The sequence below is a fragment of the Aythya fuligula genome, chromosome 6 (genome assembly GCF_009819795.1).
Source record: "Aythya fuligula isolate bAytFul2 chromosome 6, bAytFul2.pri, whole genome shotgun sequence".
Classification (NCBI taxonomy): domain Eukaryota; kingdom Metazoa; phylum Chordata; class Aves; order Anseriformes; family Anatidae; genus Aythya; species Aythya fuligula.
The window spans coordinates 37,916,182-37,943,920 of NC_045564.1; the positions used below are offsets into that span (position 1 = coordinate 37,916,182).

The 27,739-nt window shown below is 49.7% G+C and overlaps 1 protein-coding gene across 13 annotated transcripts in view; it reads left to right on the forward strand.

The window, feature by feature from the left end:
* The window catches only part of FMNL2 (formin like 2), a 104,202-nt gene that overhangs the window by 58,777 nt on the left and 17,686 nt on the right, over window positions 1–27,739 (forward strand). For all 13 annotated transcript variants that reach the window (XR_004253382.1, XM_032189609.1, XM_032189608.1 and 10 more), the window contains 7 exons: window positions 6,381–6,489; window positions 7,249–7,325; window positions 9,761–9,854; window positions 20,696–20,770; window positions 24,345–24,455; window positions 25,541–25,690; window positions 27,332–27,433. Coding sequence is in view for 12 of the 13 variants with exons in the window: in XM_032189609.1 (XP_032045500.1) it covers window positions 6,381–6,489; window positions 7,249–7,325; window positions 9,761–9,854; window positions 20,696–20,770; window positions 24,345–24,455; window positions 25,541–25,690; window positions 27,332–27,433 (718 nt within the window). In the remaining variant the exon portion in view is untranslated. The remainder of the gene's footprint in view (window positions 1–6,380; window positions 6,490–7,248; window positions 7,326–9,760; window positions 9,855–20,695; window positions 20,771–24,344; window positions 24,456–25,540; window positions 25,691–27,331; window positions 27,434–27,739) is intronic.

Here is a 27,739-nt window from a genome sequence, read left to right on the forward strand (position 1 = left end):
GCATTTGTCATAGTTCCTGCCCCGTGCTGGGCAGGCAGCGTGCCTGAGGCATGGAGGGAGGCCCAGGCCCCAGGTTCTGCTCTGTGGAAGCTCCTCTCCTGTCCTTGCTGGGCAGCCCATGTACAGGGAGACGGGAGGAAGGGGGCCTCCCTCTGGGGTGAAAAGGGATGGGTCCGACAATCACAACAGGGTAATGTAAAATTCAGGAACTAGACTCGTCCCTGCCATGCCAGCATGAAAAATGGGAACATGCTCGGCCTGGATTCCCTTTTATTAAACAACACAATCTGGGGAGATGTCTCCCAGACTAAGTTAACTGCAGGTCAGGTGCTGTGCAGTCTCATCTGCAATCTCATCTGTAGTCTGGTGGCACTGAGGTGGCACAGGGGCTGTCCCCTCGAGGCACCTGCTTTCTCCCTGTCCTCTTTCCCCACCCGTTGCATCTTTGAGCGCTCTCGGTTTCATTTCTGTGTGCAGCACCTCCCCCAGTTAGATCCTGCCATCTCTTTCGGGCGGGCGAGGGGCTCCTGCCAGCTCTCACACGTGGTTTCCTCGATTTTGGTGCCTGCCTGGCAGCGCCACACTGCTGGCTCGCCAGCCTGTCCTCAGGGGTCAGCCACTGCCACCCCCAGGACCCTGCAGCTGGTGTGCCCTGTACCCATTACATTGCAGCAGCAGGGCTAGGAGACAAGCACAGAGTAACCCTAGCAGGGTGATGCCCTCATATGCCTGCAGACGACACATCCCCATCGCAGCGAGCAGCTCCTCGTGCACAGCCAGGACTGGGTGCCCTGCCACGAAGCCTTCCCGGCTTTCTGTGCTCCCCTTTGCGTGGCTGAGGCTCTCCGTTTGCACGCTGTAACTTTACTCGACTTCCTGGAGCTCTTTTTAGCAGTGCTAGGCCTTGCCAATTCCCCTCTCGGAGCTGTTTCCTTGGCAACTGAGATTTTTTTTTTTTAAAAAGAGGCACAGGGATTTGGGAGGCAAGCACCGAAATGGGGGTAGAAGGATAAAAACGGGGATGAATCTTTGGGGATTTTATTGCTGCTCTTTTTATTTTTTATTCTGAACAGAGCATTGCTTTCACGTGAGAGCTAGACCCTCCTCCCAGATAAATATTCATAATGACTTCGCAGCGTCCCAGGCCATTAGAAATTCCCTTTCTTCCGAGCCTAATACTTCAGTTTTTTATGTGGATTGAACTCGGAAACTTATTTTTGTGTCCAAAATCTGCAGAGTTCGTAGTGAGACAGCAGTCCAGACAGACGTATCGTAATCCATAAATGGGCTTTAAAAGCATTCAGGATTTGGGCTGTGCTCTGGCACTGCTTCCTTCTCGTGCCGCAGCGATTCAGCAAGGGCTCTGCCATTTCCACTTCCACTCTGTGGGGAGCAGCTGACGGTCACCGTGCGCTCTGTCAGGCCCTTGCTGATTTAGCAGAGCGTGTTTTCAGAGCAGTCGGCTGCCCCTCATGGGATTTTTTCTGCTTTCTTGACCAAGGGACCTGCAGGTCTTGGTGCCTGCTCCCGTGCCCGAAGCCCGGTGGGATGCGCACGGCGTGGCCGTGCCGAGGGCTCCCCGGGGTGTGCTTACAGCCTGCGAGCCTGCGAGAGGGGAAGAAGAGCTGGGGAAGGCCAAACCAGACTGCTACAATTTTTTCTCAAGCAGCAAAGGTCCCTTCAGCATTATGGATTACTAATTTTCCCAGATTTTTTTGAGAAGAAGACAAAAACTGGAGGCCCAAAGTGATTTATTCTCTCCACATGTGCAGCTCAAAACCAGCTTCGTTGCCCTTGTTTGAAATGCCAGAAAAGAAACATTTGGGGCGCCGGGGCCACCCGCTCTGTCACACCCAGATGAATATTTTTGCCCTTGCATGGGCAGAGGACCCAACTGCAGCTCCCTTGTTCCCGTCCTTGTTCCTTCCTCTGCGGAGGCTGCAAGTTCCAGGTCCCCGTGGAGAAATGCAAAGTTGGTAGGAAATTTCCCCCCCTTCAAAGTCCCTTCCTGCCATTAGAGCAATGTTTGTCATGCAAACACCACCTCCTCCAAAGCACCAAAATCCCAGTGGGAAGCAGGAGCCCTGGCACACGCAGAGCTGGGAGAGCTGCCGGGAGCCACCTGGGGCCGTCCTCTGCTCCCACCGGGAGGGAGCCAGCGGGACACACGAGGGTGTAGTGCTCTGCAGCAGAAAACAGGATAAAAATGGTGAGAGAAAGCAGCTATAGCTTGGGTTTGCTTTAATGCTGTGTGTTGGAGGCCTGCACCTTTGGATCGGGCACGTGTCCTCGTGCTGAGCGTGGAAGTCTTCCCTTGAAGCTGGTGGAGATGGCAGGAGTTTGAGTTATGTGCAGGTTTACCATGTTGGGAAGGGCTTTTCCTTCCTTTGAGTTCCCCAGCTCATTGCATGGGTGTTTTAATTAGCTATATGCGGGTCCTTGGTATCTAAGGACTCTCTCACATGGTGCACTTCCATGGAAACGATGACCAAATTATTCCCGAACAGACAGGCACTTCCCTGAGACCTAGGCAGGAAAAAGAGCCCTAAATCGTACGTTTGAGCGCAGGGCTGGGTGGTGCTGGTTTCGCCACGTGGTCGCAGTGTCAGGGCTTGGAAGGGCTGGATAGATCTCACACATTTCCCCAGCTGCCAGCCCAGGACACGGCGGTGGGGTAGCTCGCTCAGCTCGGTGCCGCAGGGAAGCACCGTGAGCTGCAGGAGCCTGCACACGGTCAGGTTTTCTGTTTCTTCTTTTTTTTTTTTTTCTTTTCAGGAGTAAGGTTTTATGGTTCTTCTTTGAAGGAGGGGCGAAGGAAATAAAAGAGGAGCCATCTGAATTTCATTACTAGTATAAATACACGCTCGGTGACACAATCTCTGACCTGCAGCAGACAGGAAATCAAAACCAACAGTTCACCCAGATGCTCGCATCAGCCTAGTGGTTAGTAACAAGCAATGACATGAAAGCAAAAGAAGATCGTCCACCCTGGTTTGGCTCATGTCGGGCACAGGGGCTGTTGCAGTTACCACTCCTGCGGAGAAGGCAGCTGGAGCCTTACTTGCAGCGTGCAGAGTCGCTGGAAAAGAGTTTCTGTACCAAAAACCCTCGTCGATTCTTGGCATTCGCGTCTGCGCGAAGAAATTTGCATCTGTTGAAGGGAACCTCTCTGAATCTAGGGCAGAATCCCATCTGTGCTGGGAATATTTTCTCTGCACTGCAGCTCCCGAGTGCATATCCTGTGCTGGTTTCTCAGCCTCGTCGCAGACCGCCGTGGGCAGAACCGAGAGGCGCGGGGTGCGCGCTCCGCACGTCGCCAACGGGGGCTGTGCGAGGTCTCCGTCCTTCACCAGTTGAAGGAGCCTTGCCCCCGGTTGTTAGAGCTGACAAAACTCTCCAGATGCATAAACACATCTTGAAATTGGAGGAGTCAATGCACCAGACACCGAGGAAGCTTTTTTCTTCTCTCAGCGGCATGATAGAGATCTAAGTGCTCTGCTTATTAAAATTTAAATGGAAATAATGTATGCAGTCTTCAGGAGTTTAGGGCTGAGATAAGTCATTATAGGAATGATCTGTGTGTGACGAGAAGTGGCTTTTAAATCTTTTTATTGCAGTGTTTTTCATACTTAGTGAAATGTGTATGGAGATGCGCTGGCACGGCGTCTTTCCACGCTCTCCCGCGAGCGTTTTCACACCTCCTGGTTCAGACTGGGTATGGGCTCCAAGTAAACGTGGTCTTGCTTTTGGCACAGGAAGGGATGCACCCCTTTTCCTGCTGTCCAGGGCAAATGCGTGGCCTAGGTAAGCACAGAAAAAGCTCTGTATTGACGTCTGCCGTTTCCCAGGCAGGTCAGGAGATCGCCACCTGAAGCTGCTGGGCTCTGCCCGTCCAGGCTCCTCGGAGGAAAGCTGTCATTGCATCTGCATTACTTCTGCACATACTTTCGGTGTGTGGGTTGAAGGGAATGCCCCGTCACTTTGGAGGGAAAAGAGCTGCCCTAGGTTTTTCCCCGTCGGTTCTGGGAAAGCGTTTTGTTGCCGGGGATGACCGGAGGGAAGGGCCGGGAGGTGTGCGAGCACGGGAGCTGTCGGTGGGACTGCTGGCACGGCCGCAGAGCCCTGCAGCACACTGCTGGGGCTCCTTGCCCATCCGTGGTGCCACCACGAGCAGCAGACGAGGTGCCCCGGCACCCAGGGCGAGGTGCAGAGCCCGATAATCATCCTGCTGGCAGCTTGGAGAGAGCGGGGCGGCCCCACAGTGCCTTCCCTGACAGAGGAGGGAATGAGCAGCAGGTTAAAACTGGAGCCGGGGGAGTTTTGCTTACCAAATGTGAAGCTGCCCACGTCTTGCCTGTGCTCGTCCTGTGTTCTCAGCTCTCTGCCTCCCCTGCGCTCCCTGCCGGGGTCTGCTCCCCAAAACTCGCTCCGAGTGCGCCCAGCGCTCCCCGTGGCTCCCAGAACTGGGGCAGCTTTCCTGCAGGCCTGAGAGCCTTCTGGAGTGCCCGTCAGCCGATTTATGCATTCATATATATGGAGAAAAAAAAAAAAAAAGCCGTTTGACTGAATTCTGCTTTGAATTTTGGGGTTTCTTTCATCTCGGCGCTCCTGGGAAATGAAAGCAGAGCGCAGGCACTGCTGCAGCCCGGGCACTGCGGCTGTGCGCCGCGCCGAGCTCCTCTCCCGTAGTCTGTTCCCACTTGTTCGTGTATTTATGAGTATTCTTTACTCTTATTATTAATAATAATGAGGCTAATCATTGATTTTGAAAGCTACACCTTTTATTTAAACAAAACGAGTAGCGTGGATTAGACAAGTAAGTGCACAGTAGAGTTGGCGGTGAGGAGGGCAGTGAGGAGGTGTGCAGCTGTGCTGAGTAACCCTGGGTACCAACAGCGGTTCATCTAAGCTCAGGTTTGGCACCTAATCACGGCTCGGCATGCCACACTCCTGAAGCTTTTCCCACTGCATTGTTTTCGCATATCAAACACAAGAAGAGCTCCCGTGAACGTTGTCCAGGCTGCAGCGGTGGCATTGGCAAGGGTGAGGGTAGCAGCACTTGTCTGAGGTAGCCTTGCTTTTGCTGATGGCTGTGTTTAATCCAGCAGCCAAGTTTCACCTACAGATTTCATTTCCCTCCCCCAGCGGGGCTGCTCTTAGCACAACAGATGTCAGAATTCACAAACCTCGTAATCGCGGGTGCCTCATGGTGCTTGCCTTTCTGCCTTTCTTTCCAGCAGATTTATGCCTTCTTCCTCGGCTTTCAGGCCTGAGTGTGATTGTTTGAAATGCAGAATGACCACTGTGACCTCCTGGGGGTTTTGCCAGCCCCGCAGCCTGCCAGCCGATGCCCATCCTGCTCTGTGACCACGGTGGCCAGGATATTTCAGAGCCACCTTGCCCCTCCAGGCCCCTGGGCTGGGGCTGGGGACACGTGGGACAAGCCTTGGGCTGGGTCACTTTGCTCCTGCTCCATTTCAACACCTATTATATATATATATAAATATATATATAATATATATATCAATATAATTCTGTATTATTAGTAGTGCATTGCTGTCAGAAGGCTTTCTGGACCGTAGCCATGATCTCGTTGTTTATTCAGCGCTGTGTATGACTGCAAGAACATGCAAGTATTTCACATGTCAGCCCTCTCCCTGTCTCCAGTTTCCCGTGCTCAGCTCCCAGAGCGTGTTTCGCCTTAAAGAAAATCAGCAGTGTCTCAGGAAGAGCTGAAATGTGGCTTTCGTTTACCGTGCCATGGAAATGACAGATTGAAAGGTTTCCCTCTGTCTTTATTCCACGCACTTATTTAATAGAATTGAAGGTTGATTTACCAGTTAGGGGTTACAATTAAAATAATTAATGCCTCTGTGCTGTGGAAAGATCCCGAAGGCTTCATTTTCCTCGGATCGTTTGGAGGGCTTTCAGAAAGCTCAGCTGCAGAGCAGAAGAGAGGCACCATTCTTAAACGAAATGCAACCAAAATTAATACGTTTGCTGATGCCTACAACTGTTCACTTCCATTAAAAGTCTGTGTCTGCACCGGCAGAGCATAGACAGAAAAAATCTGGGATATTTCTGCTGTGGTAGAGCTGCGGATGAGAGCCTGCAGGTCCTGCTCCCTCTGCTCCCGCTGGTACCTGGCGCTGCTCAGTTCCTTCAGGGCCCGTTAGCCTCGTGTCCGGGCCTCCTGTGCTGATAAATAACCAGCCCCTGGCCTCTTTCCTGCTTTATTTGCATGCGTGTTGTCAGCTGGCCGTGTGCTCTGCAGAACAGAGAAACGTGTCTGTTTTCACCAAGCGGAGGGATGTTTCCTTTCCTTTCTTCTGCCCACCTACAGTAGTCCCCTGACTGATGAAAGCTGTTTTTGTCTGCAGGTACAATACCTTGCCAAGCCGAAGAACGCTAAAAAATTCCAGATTAGTGAGTAAAAAAGACGATGTCCACGTCTGCATCATGTGTTTGCGTGCCATAATGAACTACCAGGTATTTCCCTTTGCATTCTTCTGGACCGTGTCACTTTTTGTTGTTGGGAGGGAAAGGTTAGTGGTGAATGATGAAGGTAAAACTGCTGGGAAGGTTTAAATCCTTGCTCATTCTTAGACAGCACAGCGGGGAAGCCGTGTACAACACAGCCCTTGTCACAGCTGGCACTCTAACGCTGCTAGGTGTGTGAGCTGTGCTGGTGGGGATGGCAGCTCCTGGGAGCTCCAGGATTTCTTTCCTCTAACAGGAAGGATGCAAGCGATGGTGCAGTTGTGGTACTAACTGATACCACGCTTATAAAGCAACTCTTTTTTTGGGTTTGGAGAGCAGACCCCGCAGCACTCGCGCAGTAGCTGCATGCAGCAGTTGCTCGGTGGCAGCACGCCTGGGGAAGCGATCTTGGCAGCTGAGGTGCAAATTCCCCTTTGGAGAGTAAATGGCACACTGGGCTGTCAGAAATAAGAAGTGTTTGGGGGGGCAGGAGCAGGCAGAGGGGTTGTCAGTGCTGCAGGAGCAGCTCCTGGACCCCTTTTTGTTGGCCAAAGCGAGTACCTCCGACGTGTGGTGACAGAGTCGTTGTTAGTCACGGCGTGAGATGGAAATGTGCTGACTGCCTTGATAAAACTCAGCACTGTTTTATTTGGCTTACAGCGTTGCCAGAGACTGCCAGATCTGGTCAGAGATACGTAATTTGTTGGGTTTTAAAAATAATGACTTCGGTTTCGAAGCTGAGACGATTTTTTCCCCTTCTCGTTTCAGTACGGGTTCAATATGGTCATGTCGCACCCGCATGCTGTCAATGAAATTGCACTGAGCTTGAACAACAAGAATCCCAGGTAGGCTGTGCGTGCTAGCAGGGAATTTACGAAGTAGGTAAGTTAAGAGGACGTGGAAAGGGGTTTTCATGGATACGTTTATGCGCAAATCGGTAGCAAAAATCAGACCTCACTCTGAATCACGTTCAGTCTGTGTTATGGTGGGAATAGAGGAGCAGTTGCCATCAGCAGTAGTGCCATTGGTTTCGGAAGCTGCTGACTCTTCAGCTGTATCTTTGCTGCTTGAGCTCTCCAACCCTGCTACAGTGCAAAGAAGACCCTGCTGATCGTGAGCAGCTTCACGTGGGATTTTCCTGAAGAAGCTAAATTTTCATCTATAAACTTCGAGGGGGCCTCAGGTTTGAGTGTCTTCGAGAGAGGGTTTTGTTCTTGTCCTGCATCTGTACAGCAGCTGACTCAGCATCGGGTGTTTCTTCAGCCTCAGCCCCAATTTTGTGATCGCACAGTGGAGCTAATTGCTGCAGGGCCGTGTCCCCTCTCCTCCCCGCACACCCTGGTGGCCCTGGTAGCTGCTTCCAGCACGGCCTGGAGCTGCAGCCCTCTTGCACCTCTAATGAAACCAGATCTGACATTCTGCTGCTTGCAAGGAGAGGTAAAGCTAGGGGATGTGACAGAACTAAGCAGCACCATATGGAGAGAGCAGAGCACCTTTCCGTAGGCTGTCCACTTGCCTTGCAGTGCTCTGCTTGTTTTGTCCTGGTGGAAGTAGGTGCTCCCTTCCTCACTTCTCTTTAGGCTTAAATCAGCAAGCCTGGGCACAGCGTAAATGGGAAGGGTATGGGAAGTTTATTGCTTTTATGATTTTTTGGTGTCTTGAGCCTGGAAATCGGGTGATGGAGAGACAACTTAAGCTTTTGGTTGTGAAAGAGGTGAGTTGTTTAGGTTCCTGATTATTTAAAAAAAATGCATTCAAATGTGGCTAAAACACCTGAAAGCCAATTTACCGTTATGCTGTTCAAAACCTAATTCCTTTTTGTTTTAGCCCCATCATGATTTTTGAAGAAACCTGAGTTTTGGGTGCTTAGGGCTGGCTGAGATGTGCACAGAGGGAAGCAGCAGCTCCGAGTCGCGCTGGAGCGTTGTCCCCAACCACACTGCAGAGCTAAATGCCACGAGAGCTGGCAGGCCAGGGGGAGGACGAATGTAGGGAGCAGTCAGAGGCTCCATCCCTTCTGTGTGTGCCCACAGGAGTGACACCAGCACAGTGGCACTGTCCTCTCCCTGTCCCCAGCTGCAGATGTGCCAGCAGCAGGCGGGTGAGGGCTCCAGGTGCCGTGGAGACCTGGGCATCCTCCTGGCCACGCTGTGCACACTCATCTCCGTGCCCTTTCCCTGCACACACAGCTCGTGGCCTGTCCTTGCAGGGGATGTTACTGATGAGCCATAGTGAGAGCTCCTTGAGCCTGTCTGAAAGAGCTTGGGTTTTCTTCTTGTGGCAGGAAAAAAAAATTGATGAGTAAGGATTGAAAGTGATCCATATAAAATTTCCTGGGAAAGTGAACATTTTATCTGGTTTCCAAAGATAACCTTGACACTTTGAAAGCCAAAAGGTATTTCTTTTTTCTGTAACATCTGGTTTGAGTCAGTGCTTAGGCATGAGACTAATTTCATATGTGTCTGCATGATTTTAATATCTGCTCATAGCTCATCAGGCCATAAGGTCCGGTTGGTGCTTTTGCCTTATGTGACCCCGTAAGAAAGCACTGGGGCTTATTTATATTGGAGCTGCAGTGAGTCTGTTGCATGCTTTCCTCTCAGTAATTGATTGTCTTCTCCCCCTCATTGCTGTGCCTGTGTTAGCACTGCTGTCAGTCAGTTGCCCAGATTTCTGATCCAGGAGGGGAGCGATGTGCTGAGGCATCCTCTCCTCACTTCAGTGTGCCACAGCTTACTTTTTGGGGGGGCCACGAGTAATACAAATTGTCACTGAGAGTAATTCAGATCTGTATTGGGAAATACAGATGTGAGTTTTAAGCACGTTCACCAAAAAGTGGACGCAGGGGGAGCGGGCAGGCAGCTGGCTCCTGGCTGTGTGCGGTGATCCTGCTGTGCCCCCAGCCGCCTCCTCACCGACCCTGTGCAGGGGAGCTGCTGGGAGGGCCAGCTGTGGAGGGCTGACGTGCTCTGCCTTTACGGATTGATGTTCTGCCGTGGGTTTGCTTGGATTTCCACAAGTGCAGTTTGTGATTTCAATTTTTGCATGTTTCGGGAAGCATTAAAATGGGGGAGAGCTGCATGATCCCGGAGACTCAGCGTACCCCGGATCAGACGATGCTCAGCATTATGCATCCTGCAGGTTTTCTCGTTTCAAGAGACTGAATGCAAACTACTGGATGCAAACTACTTCTCCCAGCGTCTGCACATCATTTGGCAAACAGGTAGAAGGTGCTCAGCACATGCTTGTCATTGATTGCCACGGTTTGGTTTCTTCGCAGGACAAAGGCCCTCGTCTTGGAACTCCTGGCCGCTGTTTGTCTCGTCAGAGGAGGGCATGAAATCATTCTGTCTGCGTTTGATAACTTCAAGGAGGTACGTTTTTCTGCTTTATCAGGATTTGATGGGCATATCTGTAGCTCTCGGTGTGTTAGCTTGAGCTTTCTCACTCATCTAAATTCCTTAGACTGAGGATTTTCCACTAACTGTAGATTTTCCAAAAATCACTTCGAGCTGCATAGACAGCAGCGGTCGTGCCGTTGTTTTGTGCAGTTTCATGTAAAAGAGCTGTAATCCCAACAAGGTGAATCCAGTCTGAGAATTGCTTCCTTTACCTTTTGGTCAGTTGAGCTGTGCCCCAGAAATGGAGGGCTGATGGAGATGTGGAGAGCTTTACTCCAGTTCCTCTGTTTCTGAACGCTTTGGTACATTCTTAGATGAAATAACCAGGAATTGTGGATTACAGCTCCTATTTTCAGAGCCATTTACACAAGCCTTTGAAATGCAAAATTCCTGGTTTTACTATCAGCAAGAATTTTATTTGTGAAGGAATCCCAAAACCAAGCCTCTGTGATAAAACCCTGACTCTGCTGGAATTAATACAAGTATTCTGCTTTGCTCAACTGGGGCAAAACTGTCATTCGTCTGAGTGTACGTTCGGGCGTAGCAGGTTTGCATACGGGGGTTAATGGGACTCCAGAACATTGTGTGAATGTTCAGAGTTACTGGTGTGGGAATCCAGCTCAAGAAAGCTGCTATTCTAGTTTATTTTGAATATTGGGTATATGTGTGGATGTATTATCAAAGAAAAAACGAATCTAGTCTTACCAGCTCAAAAACTGTTAAACTTGATGAGTCCCAGCTGGACTCTGCATAAACATGTAGCAGGTTTTAGCTCAGTGCCTAAGTAGGTTAGTGCAGATGATCAGCGAGCCAAGCTGTTAGGTTTTTTACTTTTTGTGTTTTGGGAATTGTTTCTGGTGGAGAGATACCGATCTCTGATTTACATCCGCTGTAAACATCTGCGTGTCGTGGAGCTCTACCATAGCTGCCGTGCTGAGGTTCCTGCCGGTATATAGAGCCAGAGCAAAAGGTTTGGAGTCATCTCCAGTGTGCTTCTCTTGTGGAAACCTCGGGTGTGCAAGACCAGACCTGTCCGAACTGTGAGCCTTGGTGTGTGCTGCCTAAGAAGAGAGCTGCTGGGAATGGCACGGCCACCGGCGAGGCTTCACCTGGGGTGAAGATAAATTCAGGCTGGGATGATTTTGTGACCGTGAAGAAAGCCTGACTCGTGGGTCACACCAGTAAAAGGGGCAGTCAGCGTGGCTTTGTGAAATGAAGGAGTGGTGGAAGGGAGTGCAAATGAGATTGTTGTGAGAACACCTCTGTAATATCTGAGAAGGGCTTTAAAGAGGAGCAGCACGAAATGTGTGAAAGTGTGGCGTTGATACTCCAGGCTGAAATTCTCCATGGCTTGTTCCTGCCCTGTTAGAGCAGCAGCCTGACTGGTTAGGGAGGACAGCGTGAGGAATGGCAGATAAATCTGGCAGAAATGCCACTGGTTGGGATGCTCGGTGGGGCTCACTGGGCAGGCCCTGGTGCATGTCACAGGGAGGGGTGGCCAAAGTCCCTTCTGCTCCCTTTCCTTCCTCTACCCGCAGCCAAGCTTTTGCTCCTTCCTTTCCTTCCACATACACTCTCATCTTTTTCCTCCTGCTGACATTCAGAAATCATTACATAGCCCAATCAGTTTGTCTCCCATCACATATTTATTCCCCTGCTGTTTGTGCTCCATGAAGCCATTTGTCTGTGGACCTGCTGGATGGATGTTGGGGGTGAAGCGGGTGAGCAAGGAGAGGGATTTTACCTAATTTCTGCCTTCAGCTGCTCTGTTTGTCCAGTTACCCTGCTTATTCTTGCTCTCTACTGTTGTTTTCCACTTTCCTCCTGGGCAACTTTGGGGAATGGTTTCAAGCCTTTCTGTTTATCATTCATCCAGCTGGTCTGTGAGAAACCTCGGAGTTCCCGGCATGGAAAGCGTCCGGGGTTCCATTTCTAGCAGGATGCTTCCACTTCAAATTACCGTAAGCTCAGTGATATTTGTGTGGCTTCTCTGAGTATGCATGGCAGGGCCGCCTCGGCTTCCCTGTGGTTCTTTCATCAGACGCAGCATGCATATTTAGGGCAGATTAGACTTGTTGAACTAGATCTCTGCCACCCTATCTCCTCGCCATAAAATAACTTCAAAAGAAACCTGAACTCCTGTCTAATGCTCTCCCTGTAATAAAGTCAGTAGAGAAAACAGGATATTTCGGACCAAATTCTGCTCTCATTTGCATCGGGGCGAACATCAAATATTTCATTAGGCTTTGAGCTTTGCTCTGATGTAAATGAGAACAGGATTTGGCTCTCAGGGTTTGCCCGAGCTAGCAAACCACAGCTGATCTGAATCTTGTCAGGAATTCTTTTTGAAAATGGCTTTTCACTTGAAAATGATGTTACAGGCCAGCTTTTTCTGGCTGAGGTCGGGATTTTTAAATGGACGGTTTGTTTTCCCGAGGTGTCTCCTGAAAATTGTTCTCTCTTGCTTCCTTCCCCTGCAACCCTCGGTTCCCCTGCAGCAGGCCCAGCACTGCGCCCTGCAGCCACAGCTCCTTGCTCCTTTTTCAGTGAATAATTAGGATAATGTTGAGCGGGTCACTTCTGCAGATGGAAACACAAGGATGTCCTCAGGCCACCAAGAGCCTGCAGCAACCTAGGAGCTGGGGAAGGCAGTGAACATTGCAGAACTCAGCGGGGGAAACCCAGAACTGCTGTTACCACCAGGAAACAGGGAGTGTGAGGTGGGGGCACGGAGAGGCAGGTTTTTGTGCGAGGTGAGGAAGCCAGGCTTCACAGTCACACTGATTTTGGGAAAGGTGAGCCCCTGCTTCAGTGCAGCGAGGGACAGAGCTGTTGGATACCTTCTTGTTGTGCCAGAAGGCAGGCAGCAGTCACAGTGCAGTCCTCGTCCCTATGGCACGGGACAAATTAGTTATTTTCGGGGAGACATCAGTGTTGGTTTCTCATCTGTCTTTGTGCTTCCCCTTTGTGTTCTCTGCGGTGCTGACAGGAGCTGAGGATAAGCAGGGGATGGGGAAGGCTGCTCTCGTGGTGCTTCCTGCAGCCTGCTCCGTGCTTTGGGAACTGTTCCCTAGCGGCAGGACAGCAACCTCCACCCTCTGAGGTCCCTCCTGCCTTCGGTCCCTCCTGCCAGGCCAGTGCAGGCGCTGGGAGAATCGTTCCCAGTTTCCAGGCCAAATTTATCTCATCAGAAAGTGGCACCGGGTGTGCTCGGGGCCGCTCGCGCTCTGTGTGTCCAAAGCTTCCTTTTTCTGTAGGATGCTTGGCTGAATTCTGCTGCACTTAGGGGAAATAACGGGGAGTTGTGTGCCACACCAACCCCACGTGGATAGCCAGGGGCGTTTGCTGTCTCCTTATCTGTCTGGTAGTTTCTGGCCCCTTGCCGGTTCTGTTCGCAGCCACCGCTTATTCCCAGCCTCTCGCGCTGGAGGAAAATGCTGCTTGAAAGGGGCAATGGCAGCTTTGGCTGGACGAGCTATTCAGCACTGCCCCGACCCCTGCATTTACCCACTTGCAACCGGGCTTCCTTAGCAATATTCCCAGGTCCTTTGTGCTTGTTTCCATGGATTTGTGAGAACTGGCTACTGGGTTTTATCCGAGTTGCCTGGGATTTGCGTTACGGGATGAGCAAATGCACTTTAGCAGAATGCCAGGGGGAGAAAATGAGAGTAAAGTGAGCCTCCAGACAAGTCGGTAGGAGCCGCGGGGGTCACAGAGCAGATGCTGGGAGCCTGTGCCCCATTTACATCGAAGCAGGCGGAGTGCACCACTGGAAAACAAGATATATTTTCCTAACGCCTCTTCAGAGTAGTTAATTCATTTTAATAGTGTGACTGTATGTGTGGATACACAGAGAATGAAGCTGCTGTCTTTTCCTGCCAACAGTAAACCCTTTGTTTTACCAGCATTTCGTGGCATACTGCTTCTTGAAGCAGGCGTGCTGCTCCGGGGTCACGGAGGCGGCGGTGCACCGGGATTTGGGCTCCTCGTGGTCCTGGTGAGTCCGTGCGTGGCCGTCAGGGGCCGTGGGAGCCAGCACGGTGCACGTGTGCAGCTTCTCACGCGTTCACACTCGCTTTGCACCGACTTGGAGGCTGTGCTGCTGTGCCACTCGCTCGGGGCACAAAGCGAGTGTCGGTCAGACTGTCCCTGCGCTGTGGCATCGTCCTGACAGTGGGCCATCACCAGGGGCTTGCTGCGAGCAGCTACAGCCCTGCAGGAGGGTGCTGCTGGCCCGGGCACCGTGCTTTTGCTGGGCTCACTGCAACTGTACGTGGTGGTGCCCAGATGGCAACCACGGCTCCGGATCCTCAGGGCCAGTTCTGAGCTGGGCTGAGGGCTGCTGCTGCTCCACCGTGCAATTTTGGAAGGTTGTGCATCCCCAACAGGAGTCCCATAACACTTTACCCATTGTGTATCCATATTTCTATACACACATACACATATATGTGCATATATAAAGATATACACCCCAGTCTGCTGGGCTAGGTAGAAGGACCTAGTGCTTGCAGAGCAGGCTGCTGGAGAAATCTGGTGAGAACGGCCAGAAGTAGAACCAGCAAAAAAGTCCTTGTTAAACACAACTAAATAAAAACTCATTGAGGCTATGAATGCAAAAAGCTGTTTTCCAGCTCGTCTTGGCCTTGCTTCATTTTATTTTTATTTTTATTTTGCAGCTTTTCTAATTAGCTGTTTAATTTGCATTCTTCATAAGCTTTTTATTTACCAAAAGTGTAGTAGCCAATGAAGGAACAACTGCAGGAAGTTTACTTGGTGAAAAACGTCCGAACCCAACAGCTCTAATGTATTGCACAGTGAAAACAGTCACAAAGACTTTTTTTTCTTCTTCCAATTACTAATTTCTTCAGTTTTTGTGAAGATCTGAAAATGGCAGTTTTGGAATATACTTTGCAGCATTCTGAACTGGCATTTTAAGGAGAAAAATCTTAGATTCAGCTTTTTGTTAACCTCCATTTTGAACGTTGACTTGACTTAAATAACAGCTCACTATTTCTGAGAAAAGACCAGAGGGCTCTACCACTCTTTTTTTTTTTTTTTTTTTTTAATAAGCATAATTGTAGTTTTAAACCAAACCAAGGAGGCAGAAGAATTGACTGCGATCTGGTGCGAGACAGAAAGCCAGCCAGAAATAATCCTGGCTCTCTGCAGGAAACACTTCCTGACTTTGGCTCTAACCCAGCAAAGCAGTTAAATTGCTTATTATATAAGCATCTACCAAAGTCAGTGAATTCAGCAAGGTGAGTGTATGCCTGTGTGCTTCTCCATATGGGAAATAATTTCAGAGCTTTAAAATAAAACACGAATGGAGGTGCTTTTTCTAAGATGAACCATATTTCTCAGAAGACCACCTCATTTTGCTCTGAGACAAGAGGAAATGCCGAAAATACACTTGGAATTCAGATAATCCAGGAGACTTTTGGGGAGCTCCTCGTTTTGTGGTTATCCCAGTGTCTGAACTTTGCTGTCTGCTCGGCCGAGAAGAGTCAGCGTAGCTCCCTGCAGGCCTGGGGGTGAGGAAGGGGCAGGGTGCAGGATGCTGGCTCTCCCTCTCACTTTAACACCAGTTTAATTGACTTATCTGTTCGCTGCTCTGCCACAGGTGAGCAGAATTCAGTCCCATTGCACATCGTCTACTCAGGACAGCGATGCCGGGCTGTGACAGCAGGATTCATTTGGGTTGCTGTGCGGCGAGCTGGAAAGCCGAGGCATGGCAAATGGACCTCTTTGTTTACCTCCGGCAGTTTTCACTCCGGCGGCGTGAGACAATATTGTTCAGCCCCAACTTTTCACAATAGCGGATTCAGAGTCAGATTTCTCTATTTGAATAATGAGTGACAGCACTGAAAACAGCAGAGCCGGGTTATTCTTACAGGCCATTATAATAACTCAGGGCTAGAAGAAACAGTTTGCAAGCGCTGGAAAATGTAAACGCATTTGTTGTCTTTTCTACTGCAGCAGTATTTTCAGAGTGCCTTAACCCTGCTGGTAGAGAAGTAAGAGGTATTTTAACCTAGTAAGTATTAAGTAACTGTTTACTTAACCAGTAACTTATGAGAAAATCGATTTTTTGTTCTTCAGCGAACTGCAAAAATGTCAGCGTGATCAGTCAAAACAAAGTGTTCCTGTTGAGCGCTGCCGGCCCGTGGTGGGATCTGCTGACCACAGTGGGCTGTTGTGGGGGAGAGAAAGCCAGCATTGTGCCGCCGGGACAAAGGAGCACAGACAGGAGGAAAGGTTTACAAAGGGTCGCATGGATTTTTGGGTTGCACATATCCATCAGGCTGCTTATAGCACCGCACCCAGTATGGGCTGCGTTCGTGTGCTTAAAATAAGCTTTGGGCACCACATGGTTAGATGGTTGCTTTAACGTTTGCAGTGGCAGATAGTGGTGCTGTGTTGCAAAGCCTCTGCTGAGGTTTATGTGTTTCAAATTCAGCCCTTTAGTAAGAAGAGGCTCGCACCGGGGTGGCTGCAGCAGGCAGCTCCAGGGCTGCATGGGCTCCGCGTCTCAGGCGTGCGAGCATCGGTCCTCCAGATGTGGAGGAGGCAGAGATCTGGCAGCTGGGGCTCATAGTGTGCGATTTGTGCTGTTGGCCAACAAAGCTGCAGCTCCAGAGCCTGAAAATACGGCGTGTGTGCCCTGCCATCTCCACACGGAGCTCGCTGCGTTGGCTGGTGGTGGGGTTTGGTCGCAAGCTCGGTTCCCCAGGTGATGCTTCGTGTCCTTAGCTAATGACCTGGGGCAGGAGGACGATGTGCTTCGCTCAGCCTGGGTTTTCCCTTTGGCTGACACTGCTCATGAAAACGTGGCCCTTTTTTCAAAATAGCCTTACTGCCATGTGCTGCCTGCCCCGCCTGCCTTTCTCCAAAGGCCACGTGAGTGGGAGCATCGCGAGCGCTGCCGCCTTTGAACTTTGCTCCTGGGTGGTCTGGATGTGAACTGCGTGACCTGCCAGCACTGCCAGGTGGACAGGGGTGCAATCCTCACAACATTTTTCATACCAGAGCCTTCTGCTTCCTTACAGCGCTGCCTTGTGCCTTTGTAACGCATCCGCAAAGGGCTCACCTCGTTAGCACCCGGAGAAAGGACCCTCCGTGGGTGGCTCTCCATAAAGCCACATTGTTCTTCCAGAATGACGTGGGCTTAATGCAACCTAAAAAGACTTTTTTTCGCAACCTAAGTAGAGACAGAGGCTTATTATAGCTGCGGTAACCCATTTAATCTTTCTTCTTACATAGAATAATGCTAATAAAAGAAAGATCAGTCTTTCTTAGTCCCAGCCGTACTTCCAATGCAAATGACAGACCTTGGAAATTTATTCAAATATAAATGGCAACATATGGTTTTATGCGGTGGGATTTGATTTCAGCGTTCGCCTTGGATTCGGGCCAATCTTCAGGCTGCAGGCTTCATCTACAGTCTCGCTCTCTTTAATCTTCTGGGATAAATTATATCATTTCACGAAAGTCAGCTCGCTGTCTCTCTTGAAGCACACATGTTCCCAGCCCTGACTCATCTGATGACAGTGTGAAATATCTGCAAGCAGCCGCTGAAAGCCACAGGTTGTTGGTGCTCTTCCTATTGCTATCAGCTGCCGAAGCCAGCCAGCCGGGGCTGCTGGGTTCCCATCCTTGGCAATTGGCTGCCGGGCTTCTGTCACGTCAAGTTGCTCCCCGATTTAATTAGGCAACCCCTAATGGGGGCTGGTTGTTTATGTCAGCTTCTCTCAGCCATGCGGAACGGTTTGCATTAGATTCCCCAAAATCAGTCCTTCTGGCTTGTGTTGTTGAGTGATTGTATGTGCCTTTGTCATGTTTATTTCCACGGTACCTGATCTGCTTTAAGTCCTCCCATTTTGTCTGAAGTGGCTGCGGGAGAGGTGTGATTGTTTGAGGAGCTCAAACCTGAGATGAACCTATTTCTCCTTTTGTCGTGTTGACTCCAACTTTTTTTTGGGAAAGGGAGGGTACGAAGAGTGTAGGGTGGGCTTGCTGTTGGTTGCATTGAAATACCATGCCGGAAAAAAATGGGCTTGGAGAATATCGAAGGGATGAGCACAGCTGAGCAGCCTGTGGTGCAAATCAAGGAGAGGCTTCTTCGGGGTTGGTTTGAGAGGGAATTGGATCGGGCCCAGTGTGTGCCTCTGAAATGAAATTACATTGGCAGGCTGCTACTGCCTTTGATCTTTACAGTGCAAGTGGGTCCCTGACGCCCTGCCAGATCCTGGTTTTGGCTCTTCCCGGGGGAAGTGAGTCTCTTTGCAGCGACTCATCCCTTCTCCTCCTGAAGGGCGTGCTGCCTCTGCCTGGAAGCATACGTGGCCCAGGGAGGCGTGCACGAAGCAGCAGCAGCCGTCCCAGGCAGCAAGGAGGGAGTCTGATGGCCCTCGGTAAGAGGGTGCTCAGCAGGGTGCTCACAGTAAGTCCCTGAGGTAGGTCATGGTGCTGCACGGTCATTGAAGCTGAGTTTCGTGGCGCAGAAACCATCCCTGGGTCTGCAGGCAGAGAGTGCTACGGAGATGCTCTGGTCCCTGCCAGAGAGCACTCATTTGAGCTCTTGCTCTTAAATGCACACTGGTGCAGCCAGATGCTCCCTATGATCTCTGTATCTTCCCAAGGGTGCTTCTCGCCGTTTTGGAGTTGAGTTTGGACATCTGGTGGCTTTGCAGAGCCTAAGTCTCTGAAGTGAGGCCAGCTCTTGTGCCACCACCATCTGCAAAGCACAGCGTGTTGCAGGGCAGGAGCAGGAACTCACTCGTTTGCCCTCGCTTTTGGTTAGAAACATTTTGGAGCTGCCCTAACTCTCCGTATACAGTGTTTGGGCTTTGATCTCCCACCAAAAGATGATTCCTGGAAGGCTTTGTGAAGATTACCATGAAGAAAACCCTGGGGTTAGACTGGAGATTTACAGCCTGAAGCTGAGTGACCGGTGTCTCTCCAAACTCACCCGTCCTTCCCATGTCCCAGGGCCCTCTGCTAAGCAGGGACAGCTCGTGCATCCTTCTCCCACTGCACAGCTGCGGGTCAGACAGCACAGCAAGACTTGCTGCATCCCAGTGGGTCTGTCTCAGCTCTGTTTTACTGTATCTTGGACCTTAACGTGTGTTTTACAGGCAGAGTAAAAATGTTCAGTGCTTTGAAACCCCTTCTGTGATGTAGGCTGCACAGAGAGCTGAGTCCTTTGGGTCTACGATTGTGACAATTTGCCTGACCACCGAGCACAGTCTGTTTGTCACAAGGGTGCAGGCTTTGTCACTAAGGTATTTCTTCTGTCTTCTGAGTTTTTAAGGTTTAGCTGGAAACATGCTGCATTTTAAACACCATTTTAGCCAGTGCTGGTTACACCTTCGGCACCTAGCAGATGCGTGTGGTTGCTGAGCATGAATAATAACCCAGTTATGACAATTTTGTATGGCAATGACAGAAGATGTGTGATATACACTGCAGATAGATTTCATTCAGTCGTAACAGACAGCAGAAAGGATGGAGAGAGAGCGCCCAGCAGCCCACCACAGGCAGTGCTCTGCAAATCCCACCATCAGCTTAGTTTAGGTCCCATTAAACCATCCAAAACCTCCCGCTGACCTCAGCGAGGTCTGCTCGGTGCCTTCGTTGTGGAGATAAATCCTGCAAGACAGGGACAGCTAAAAAGAGAAAGCTAAGGGGGAATAGTAATAGTAATGCATACTTTGGATAGAATTTGCTTTGGGGGAGTAGGTGGAATCAGGGATGTGGTCCTGCTGTGGAGGCACTGGAGAAATACATCCAGAGAACCAATCCTTGCCCCAGAGGGTTTAGTTCCCAAAGAAGCACCCAGTGCTCCCGCCAATCCTAATTACCATTCGTTGGCTAATTTCACACAAGTGCTGCAGGATGAGCTGGCTCTGGAGGGAAGCAGCAGCCGATGTTCTCCGATCTGGGACGGGGAGCTGCGGTGGTGGCTGCCGGAGCTACTGCTTTGTGAAGTGGCTGGCTCCTGGGGTTGTAATCACGGGGATGCATCTGTGTCCTCCTCACAGCAGCAGCAGCCAGCGCTCCCCAGATGTTCGCCTGAAGCCTGGTTAAGAAAGGAAGAAGCCTCTTGGGCTCACCAAGGGTTTTGTGCTTCAAACAAAAGGAGGGCAGCGGTGCCCACCCCACGGTCCCGGTCACTTGGCAGCGCATTTAGTGTTTCGTGAGTTTGTGGGGAGTCACTCAGGTCATTTGTCTGCTGAGAGAACTAGGACTTGACCAGGGAAGCTATGGGGGAGCAATAAGAGTTAAGCAATACACTGAGACCTACGTTATCTTAGATCTTATTTCTCCCTCCAGTTGGACGTGTTTCCTGCCAGCACCCCTGTATTACAGCTCTGTGATTCCAAGCAGCTGATTGTTGTGCTGATGCATTTCGCTCCTCATTTAGCTGGTGATAATTTTCCTTTTTTCCTCTCTGTAATTTGGTCTTCTTCCTAATCACATTATGTTGCAGTGGAAAATCAATTCTGAACTGTAAGAGAGGCCAAGTCTTCCTGTGGCATCGCTTGGTGTAACTCTGTTGTAACACTTGTACAAGCAGTGAGTATCCCTAAATTTTTAGGGGGAAAAGAGCTATGAAGAGTTACATTATAATTGGAGCACATGTGTTGGTTGAGCTGTGAATCCACAGCTGGATTTGTCATGAAGAATATTTGTAACAAGAGAGGAAACGTGGACAGAGGGAGGTTTTGAGCAAGCACAGAAGCTGCTTTTTAAACGTTTTTAATACTCTCTCTCGCAAAATGCAGTTTAATGTACACGTGGTGATTCTTTTCTAGGTGTGTGGAGAGAAACAGCGCTTCGAGAAGCTGATGGAGCACTTCCGAAATGAAGACAACAATATAGACTTCATGGTGAGCACTCTTCATTATCAGCAACCTTGGGTTTCCCTACTTACTGTGTCTGTTCCTGCTGTCACACGCAGCAGTGCCATGTGTATGATCCCTGGCCTAAAATTACCACAGTGCAATTTTTTAATATTCTAAATCGCATAGTATAACTCTCATATTTTTTTTTTAGTTTCGGTTGACTTCAAGAAATGTCTGCTACCATAGCAAAGGCATTAGGAAAGTAGCCTTTGGTTGCGTGTACTGCTTCTATGTGGCAGGGTAGCAGCATCTGCAACATCAAGATGCATATTCTGTACATGTGCCAACATCCTCAAAATCACAGACAGGGAAGTGTGGGAGCGACTCAGTGCAGCTGCTGTCTGTCCTTATCTGCAGATAAAAATAGCAGTAGTTTTCACCACTTTGGTTCCTCAATGTGCATGTGTATGATTATTCACCAAATCCACTTCCCCTGGAGCACAGCAGAAAGCAGCAAGAGAGGAAGATCTTACTGGCACCCACAGATGCCAACACCAGCTTGCACGCTGGAAACACGTGAAAGACAGAGGGACGTGGCAAGGATGAGCTGGCTGGTTACGTATTTGATATAAAAAAATACTTCTGTATCTATTTCTTTAAAGCCTGTGGCAAGTGGGCGGTCATTTTGGTTGGAAGTTCTATTTTTAATTACAAAACAAACGCAGTTCAGATACGGTTGGTGCAGTCTCCCTTGCACTATTTATGCCCAGTGCCTGGAATATGACATGATCCCATTTGTAGGTGAAAGAAGAGCAGGAGAGTTTCCCACCTGGTCACATTGGCCATTCTGGGTCACTGTGAAGCGTGTGTGACACTTTATACCATTCTAGTGCAGAGCTTCATGATAAAGACCTCTTCCTGCCAGGAATTAGGCATTAAACCAGCTGGTGGGGTGTTTCCTACTGGCGTTGAAGACCCCAGTGTCAGTGACTTGCAGCCAACAGGGCCAGGTTTGCACCCACGAGGTGGTGGCAGAATCAAAAGGAAGCAGTGTGAGCAAGATAGGATGACCTTTTCCTTATGGTTTATGAAAAAAAAAAAAAAAAAAGTGTTACAGTGATCCCTGCAATTTTACTAAAGTTAGCAAGCTGCTCTCAGTAACTCTGTGACATGTTACAGTTGGGTTTTCTCCTTATTATTGCAGTCCCAGTAAGGACATGTTGCTAGTCACAGTATACATTAAGTGTTCTCAGATGTGCGTACAGTTCAGCCTGTAATTTAACAGAAAGATTTGTCAGGCCCAAGCACCCAACTCCTGAACGTTTCTGCTGTGCTCCCACGAAAGGGTGATGGTATTTGGGGAGCAGGAGAGCAGCGCAGCGTAGTGCAGCCTGCAAGCAAGAAAGTGGCACCAGCCTGCAGCCTGCACCTTGCTGGGAGCTACAGGATTTGACCCCTTTATTAGAAACAATCATCCCTCATCGTTATTTAAGATAAGAAATGGTGTATTGTGAGGTTGGAACAGGGAATGTACCTGTCAGCATGTCTGTACAGGCCCGGTGAGCTGTGAATATTCAGCATCCAACTGGGCAGCCTGTTTCAGCTGTGAGAACATTCCCTGGTCCTCTCAGGTTGAATGTAGTGCTTGAAAGAGGATAAATAGAGAATTTTTTCAGAACTTGCCCAACTACTAATAAAGTCTGCGTCTTTGGGTTGCTTCCATTGACTGAGGGCTTGAATATATGACAAGCCTAGAGCTAGAGGAGGGAGCTCATGACAAATGATTTGGCAGATCTGCTCGTTCCTGTCACCATCTGGCCCTAACGCGCTCCACATGCTGCTGCGAGCAATAGCTGAGAAATGTGCCTGGGGGCGAGCAGGGGGCTCGGGGCTGCCAGAGAGGTGCAGAGCCGAGGAACCAAGGTGCGGAGCTGAGATGTGGAGCTGTGCAGTCGTTCCTTTCTGCAGGATGGGGTGAAATGGCTCCAGGATGTAACGTTAAAGCTCGGGTAATTCAAGTAGTTGTAAGGAGTGAAGATAAACAGAGAGCTATTCCTGCAGGACCTGGCTTTCGGGCTGCCCTAGATGGAGAAGACAAGAGTTGTCTGGGAAGCTGGAGCTGAAAGGGGCTGCAGTTAATTGCGTGGATCTAATGGGAGGAAAGAACAACAAAAAGGCAAAAGTATTTTAGAGAAGGTTCCTGTTGTTGACATTGACTTACTTCATTTTAAAAGCAACTTTCTTAGATTAATTTTCTTTGACTTGATAAATTCCTTAGTTGTGTATGTAAGGATCTGAGAAAGGAAATGAGAATTTGGCCCTCATGTTCTAAGAGCCAAAGCAAGTATAACAAAAGCGCTTTTGAAATAAGGAAATTTGGCTCTGAGTGATTTGACAGGACAGCAGTGTTCAGCTGGCCAAGGCCGGCACCGGCCCTAGGAGGAACCAGAGTTCACCACAGAAACTGGAAGGAGTCCTCTGCCATGCAGGGAGTCAAAACCAACTGCACGAGCAGGGTTGCTTGGTAAGAAATGGGTGCACGTTGAGTGGCAGGGGTGAGACACCCCAGGAGCTTGTGTTCCTGTGGTTCCTGGTGGCTCCAAAGCTAGCTCAGGTTGGGAGAATGGGCATCCCGGTCCCAAACCTGTTGTCAAAGGCCACCGTACAACAGACACTTGTCCACTAGTTTATTCTTTGGGCCTTGAAACAGAGAACTGGCCACTTTCCAGCAGCAAACTGGAAATCCAGAGGGCAGCCTTCAGTTCTGTCTTCCCACAAAGCAGCCCAGAGACATGGAGTCGCCTGGAGGCTTAGTTTCATTCTAGAAACCTAGGAGCTACCTCAGTCAATGCTGGGAACGTGGTGTTACTCCTGTCACAGTGTCTCCAGCAGGACTGGCTTATGGCCTAGAGGGACACGTCAAGGACAAGGCGAACCCTCTCAGAGCAGCTCAGGGAGTGACGCAGAGGTGGTCACCCAAGGGCTGAAAGAGCAAGGGATGTGCAGAGTGGGATTTGGCTGTGCCTTCTGTTCCCATAAAAAGCAAACCTTTGTGGGGTTCCTGGCCCGATTCCTGCCCTTCTGCAGGCGGCTTGCCCTGCTGCTCCTAGGGCTCATGGCCCCCTTCGCTCCAGGGCCTTTGTCTTGTCTGTGCTGTGCTCGGACGTGGTGGCGTGCCAGCTCGTATGGTCTGGGCCCTTGCTCAGTTACCAAACCACAGATTTTAAAACACGCTTTCTGCAAATAACAAAGCACCTTTTGTAAAGTCCCCCTTTCCAACTTAAGGGTTCCAGTTGAAAAATTAATCTCACTTTTAAAGGCAGTTTTGGAACACGGCATTGTTTTCTTAAGCACTTGTGTGCTTGTGTGATGTCTCGCAGTGCGAGCTGGCACGGCAAGCCAACCAGCGTGCAATAAAGGTAGGCTCCACAGACATGACTTAATTGCTGGAATCCGTGTTTCCCTTTATCACAACAGACAAACAAGCTGATGGGGAAAAAAAAAAAAAAAAAAGCTGCAGAACAGCAAATCAGAGTTTCCCTTGGCAGCAGCCATAACGAAGTGCGGTCACTAGCGCTGTGTGCCCTGCCCTGCTGACCCGTGATGGTTCCTCTTGCAGGTGGCCTGCATGCAGTTCATCAACATCGTTGTCCACTCGGTGGAGGACATGAACTTCCGAGTCCACCTGCAGTATGAATTTACAAAACTGGGCCTGGACGAGTACTTGGACGTGAGTATGGGCAGGTTCCTGGCGCTCACCAGACGGGTGAGCGTATTTGCAGCGTGGGGCTGTTGGCACGTGTGGGCTTTGCTCAGGGAGCTGGGCTGCTCCTGCCTGTGCCCTGAGAGCAGCAGGGACACGAGTGAGGCCGGGGAGGCAGTAGGCAGGCAGTACGAGGAGGCCAAGCCTCCTGCTGCCCCAAACGTGCTGCCACCGACAGCTTTCAGGAGGGCAGCACAGGGCGGCCCCACAGCCTGTGCTGAAACCGCCGTGCTTCGGGGGCTGACAGGGCTGCGGCCTGGAGCCACCCTGCCGCGAGGGGAGAAAAACCCACTGCTGCGAGCTGGAATTACAGACAGGGAGCTAAATTGGTAGCTTTGTCTGATAACAAGGCGAGGATGAACCACAGCCGCTCTCTGTGGCAGTGGCATGGCCCTGCATGGTGCAGGCCGCGCGCTGACCTTTGGCCTCGGGCTGCGAGCACTGTGCCTGGAGGCACTCGCTGCATGGAAATGGTAGGGACGGGCACTGCCTCAGTGTCTGCCAGAAGTAATTGTACACACTGGTACCAGCATGGCACTCTCTGGGGTCCAGGGGTGCCCCAAATACTAGAGTATCCTCAGAAACAGGCAGAATGGTTGAAACTGCACTCTGATGTTTTCTTTTGAGATAAAATGAGCTCATTTTGAATGTGGCAAGCCAGCCCAACACGAGGTGAGTGAAGACAAGGGGAGGGTTCGCTCTGGGCCATGAGGCTGCTTTGTGCCTGGCCACGAGTGCTGGCTTCACCTCTCCGTGCTGGCTGCAGGGCTGGGGCATGCAGGAGAGCAGTGGTACCCTCTGTAGTAACAGAAGACGAGACAGTGCTCATTTTTATTTGAAAGTTCTGGATGTTTGGTCTTCAAAAATGACTGTTTCTCAATTTTGACCCCAGCTAATGTTAAAATGCAGAGTGTTGTTAAAATATTAAAATTCCTGAATGTTGGAAGTGGCCAAGCTCCCACTGTTCTCCCTCCCCTTTTCACTGTGTGCAATTATCTTGCTTCAAATCGCTCCCTGTGCTGAGTGACGGCTTTTTATTTTTGGGTTTACAGAAATTGAAACACACGGAGAGCGACAAACTGCAGGTGCAAATTCAAGCTTACCTGGATAACGTTTTCGACGTGGGAGCATTACTGGAGGACGCTGAAACCAAGAATGCAGCCCTGGAAAGAGTTGAAGAACTGGAAGAAAATATTTCCCATGTTAGTACAAAACTGAAGTCACTTTCTGGAGTGGTGCAGAGCCTGCTCTGCACAGGGGCTCTGGTATTGCCCCTTTCTTTCAGGAGGTGGACATAAAAGCATAGCGGGGGCTAGAACCTTTGGGGTGAGGAGTACTACTTTAAAGGAAGTCTGTGGGACTGCTGTGCTTTCTTTATGGGGGGTGAAAAGATACTTGGCAAATGAAGGAATTCTGGAAATCTCAGGCAGGTAAACTTCCTGGGGGCTTCCATGGTGTATTTTGAACCTGATATGCTGCATATTTTAGTGGTGGGCCGAGGGGGGAATTATCTCCACGTGGAGGTGCTGAGCAGAGAGGCACTGGGCACACAGAGTGACTGCAAAGCGTTGTTGTGAGCCGGGGAAGCTAATTTATGTGGAAATGGCAAATTCCATAGCAAATTCTCAGTACCAGTAAATAGAGAAGATAAGGATCTCTGACTGTAAAAGCACAGCGAAAGCTCTGTGTGGCTTCCAGCACTCACAGCAAGGATGTGTGAGTGGGGGCAGGCAGGTGGAGTGAGACCACTGCCGCGGGGCTCCTGCTGAATCCCTGGGGCAGGGCCGTGTCCCGTGCTGGAGGAGGGTGGGTGCGGAGCTGATAGGTGCTCTGATGCCTTAAAGGAAGCAAGGGCTTAGTAATATAGACTGAAAAACAGCAGCGGGCAGATATTTGGTGCTTGCTCATGGCTTTTCTGTCCCATCTCTTCTTGGTATCAGTCACTTTAGTGTAGAAAATGTGGCTTGGCTGTTTTATATTAAATAAAAGTGTTTTCCATACTTTAAGAAAGGGTTATTCTACTACCAGTCCTATGTGGCCATCACTTAGAATAAATATATTAAAAAAACCCTTCCCATGCAGTATCTGCCACTCTTGAGGTACTCTTCTGCTAGAGAAAAATGATGTGGTGGAAATGGCATGGGTTGCTTCGCAGATCTCCTTTCCACTGTTTAGAAACTTAATGGTTTACCTTGGTGGCAAAATGTTAAGGGCTGACTTCTGATCTCCATTTACACAAACTAGACTAATCCCAGGAGTATGGACATAATTTTCTGTTATGTGTTGACAGAAATATTAATAGTAGAATTGCAAATTTTAATCTCAAAAATGCAGCAAGCAGTACAGCCTTCACCAACCTTGCCTGTGGTAATGGAAAAAAGCCAGCACGAACTTCGTGGCTTTTCAGACCCCTTGGTAAAAAATAAAAATAAATCAAAAGACCATGGGAAAGAGCAAACTCTCAATAATAACTAATTAAATTAGCTCAGTCGTGAGAGGAGATATTTACAGGTCCCACCACTTCGGCATCTATTGGCTTTACAACAGTGCCATTGTAGGATTGTGTTTTTTTTTGGGGTTTCACATCAAACTTGGTGTGTATACTAAATAATTGCATTTTAAGTTCTTTATTGTAGAGTAGACTCTCTAACTGGACAGGCTTGTGACTGCAGTCCAGCCAGGCTGCCTGCTAGTCAGAGCTGAGGGGTAATGTTCGTCATCAGCCCTTGGTGCCACCTGCCTCCTCCACGCAGGACCCCTTGCTCTTTCCAGCAAGTGGTGCTGACATTTTGCTTGAGAAAGCTACTGTTATTTATCTAATTCATTTCTCTGTTGTACAATAGTTATCTGAAAAACTCCAAGATACGGAGAATGAAGCTATGGCAAAGATTGTGGAACTGGAAAAACAGCTTATGCAAAGAAACAAAGAACTGGATGTGATTCGGGTAAGTGCGATAGGAAGGCTCTGGCTGATGCCACGTCTCAGCGGAGGGATCTGCTGTGCATTTCTTGTCTGGGAGCTAATGACTGTTTTAATGGGTTGAGCAATTTCCGTCAGCTTTCTAATTTGGAACCCAGAGCAGATTTCAAGTAGATTTATTTGTCTGTGCTCTCAGAGATGGACATTTAACGCTCTGAGTGTGCCAGCAAATCGGTGAACTAGACAAGCATATCCTATTGCTCAGGTCTGTAGCGTTGCTGGTTGAGTTTTGCACATGTGGTTGGCTCCGGAGGGGGGTTTGAGGTGGAAC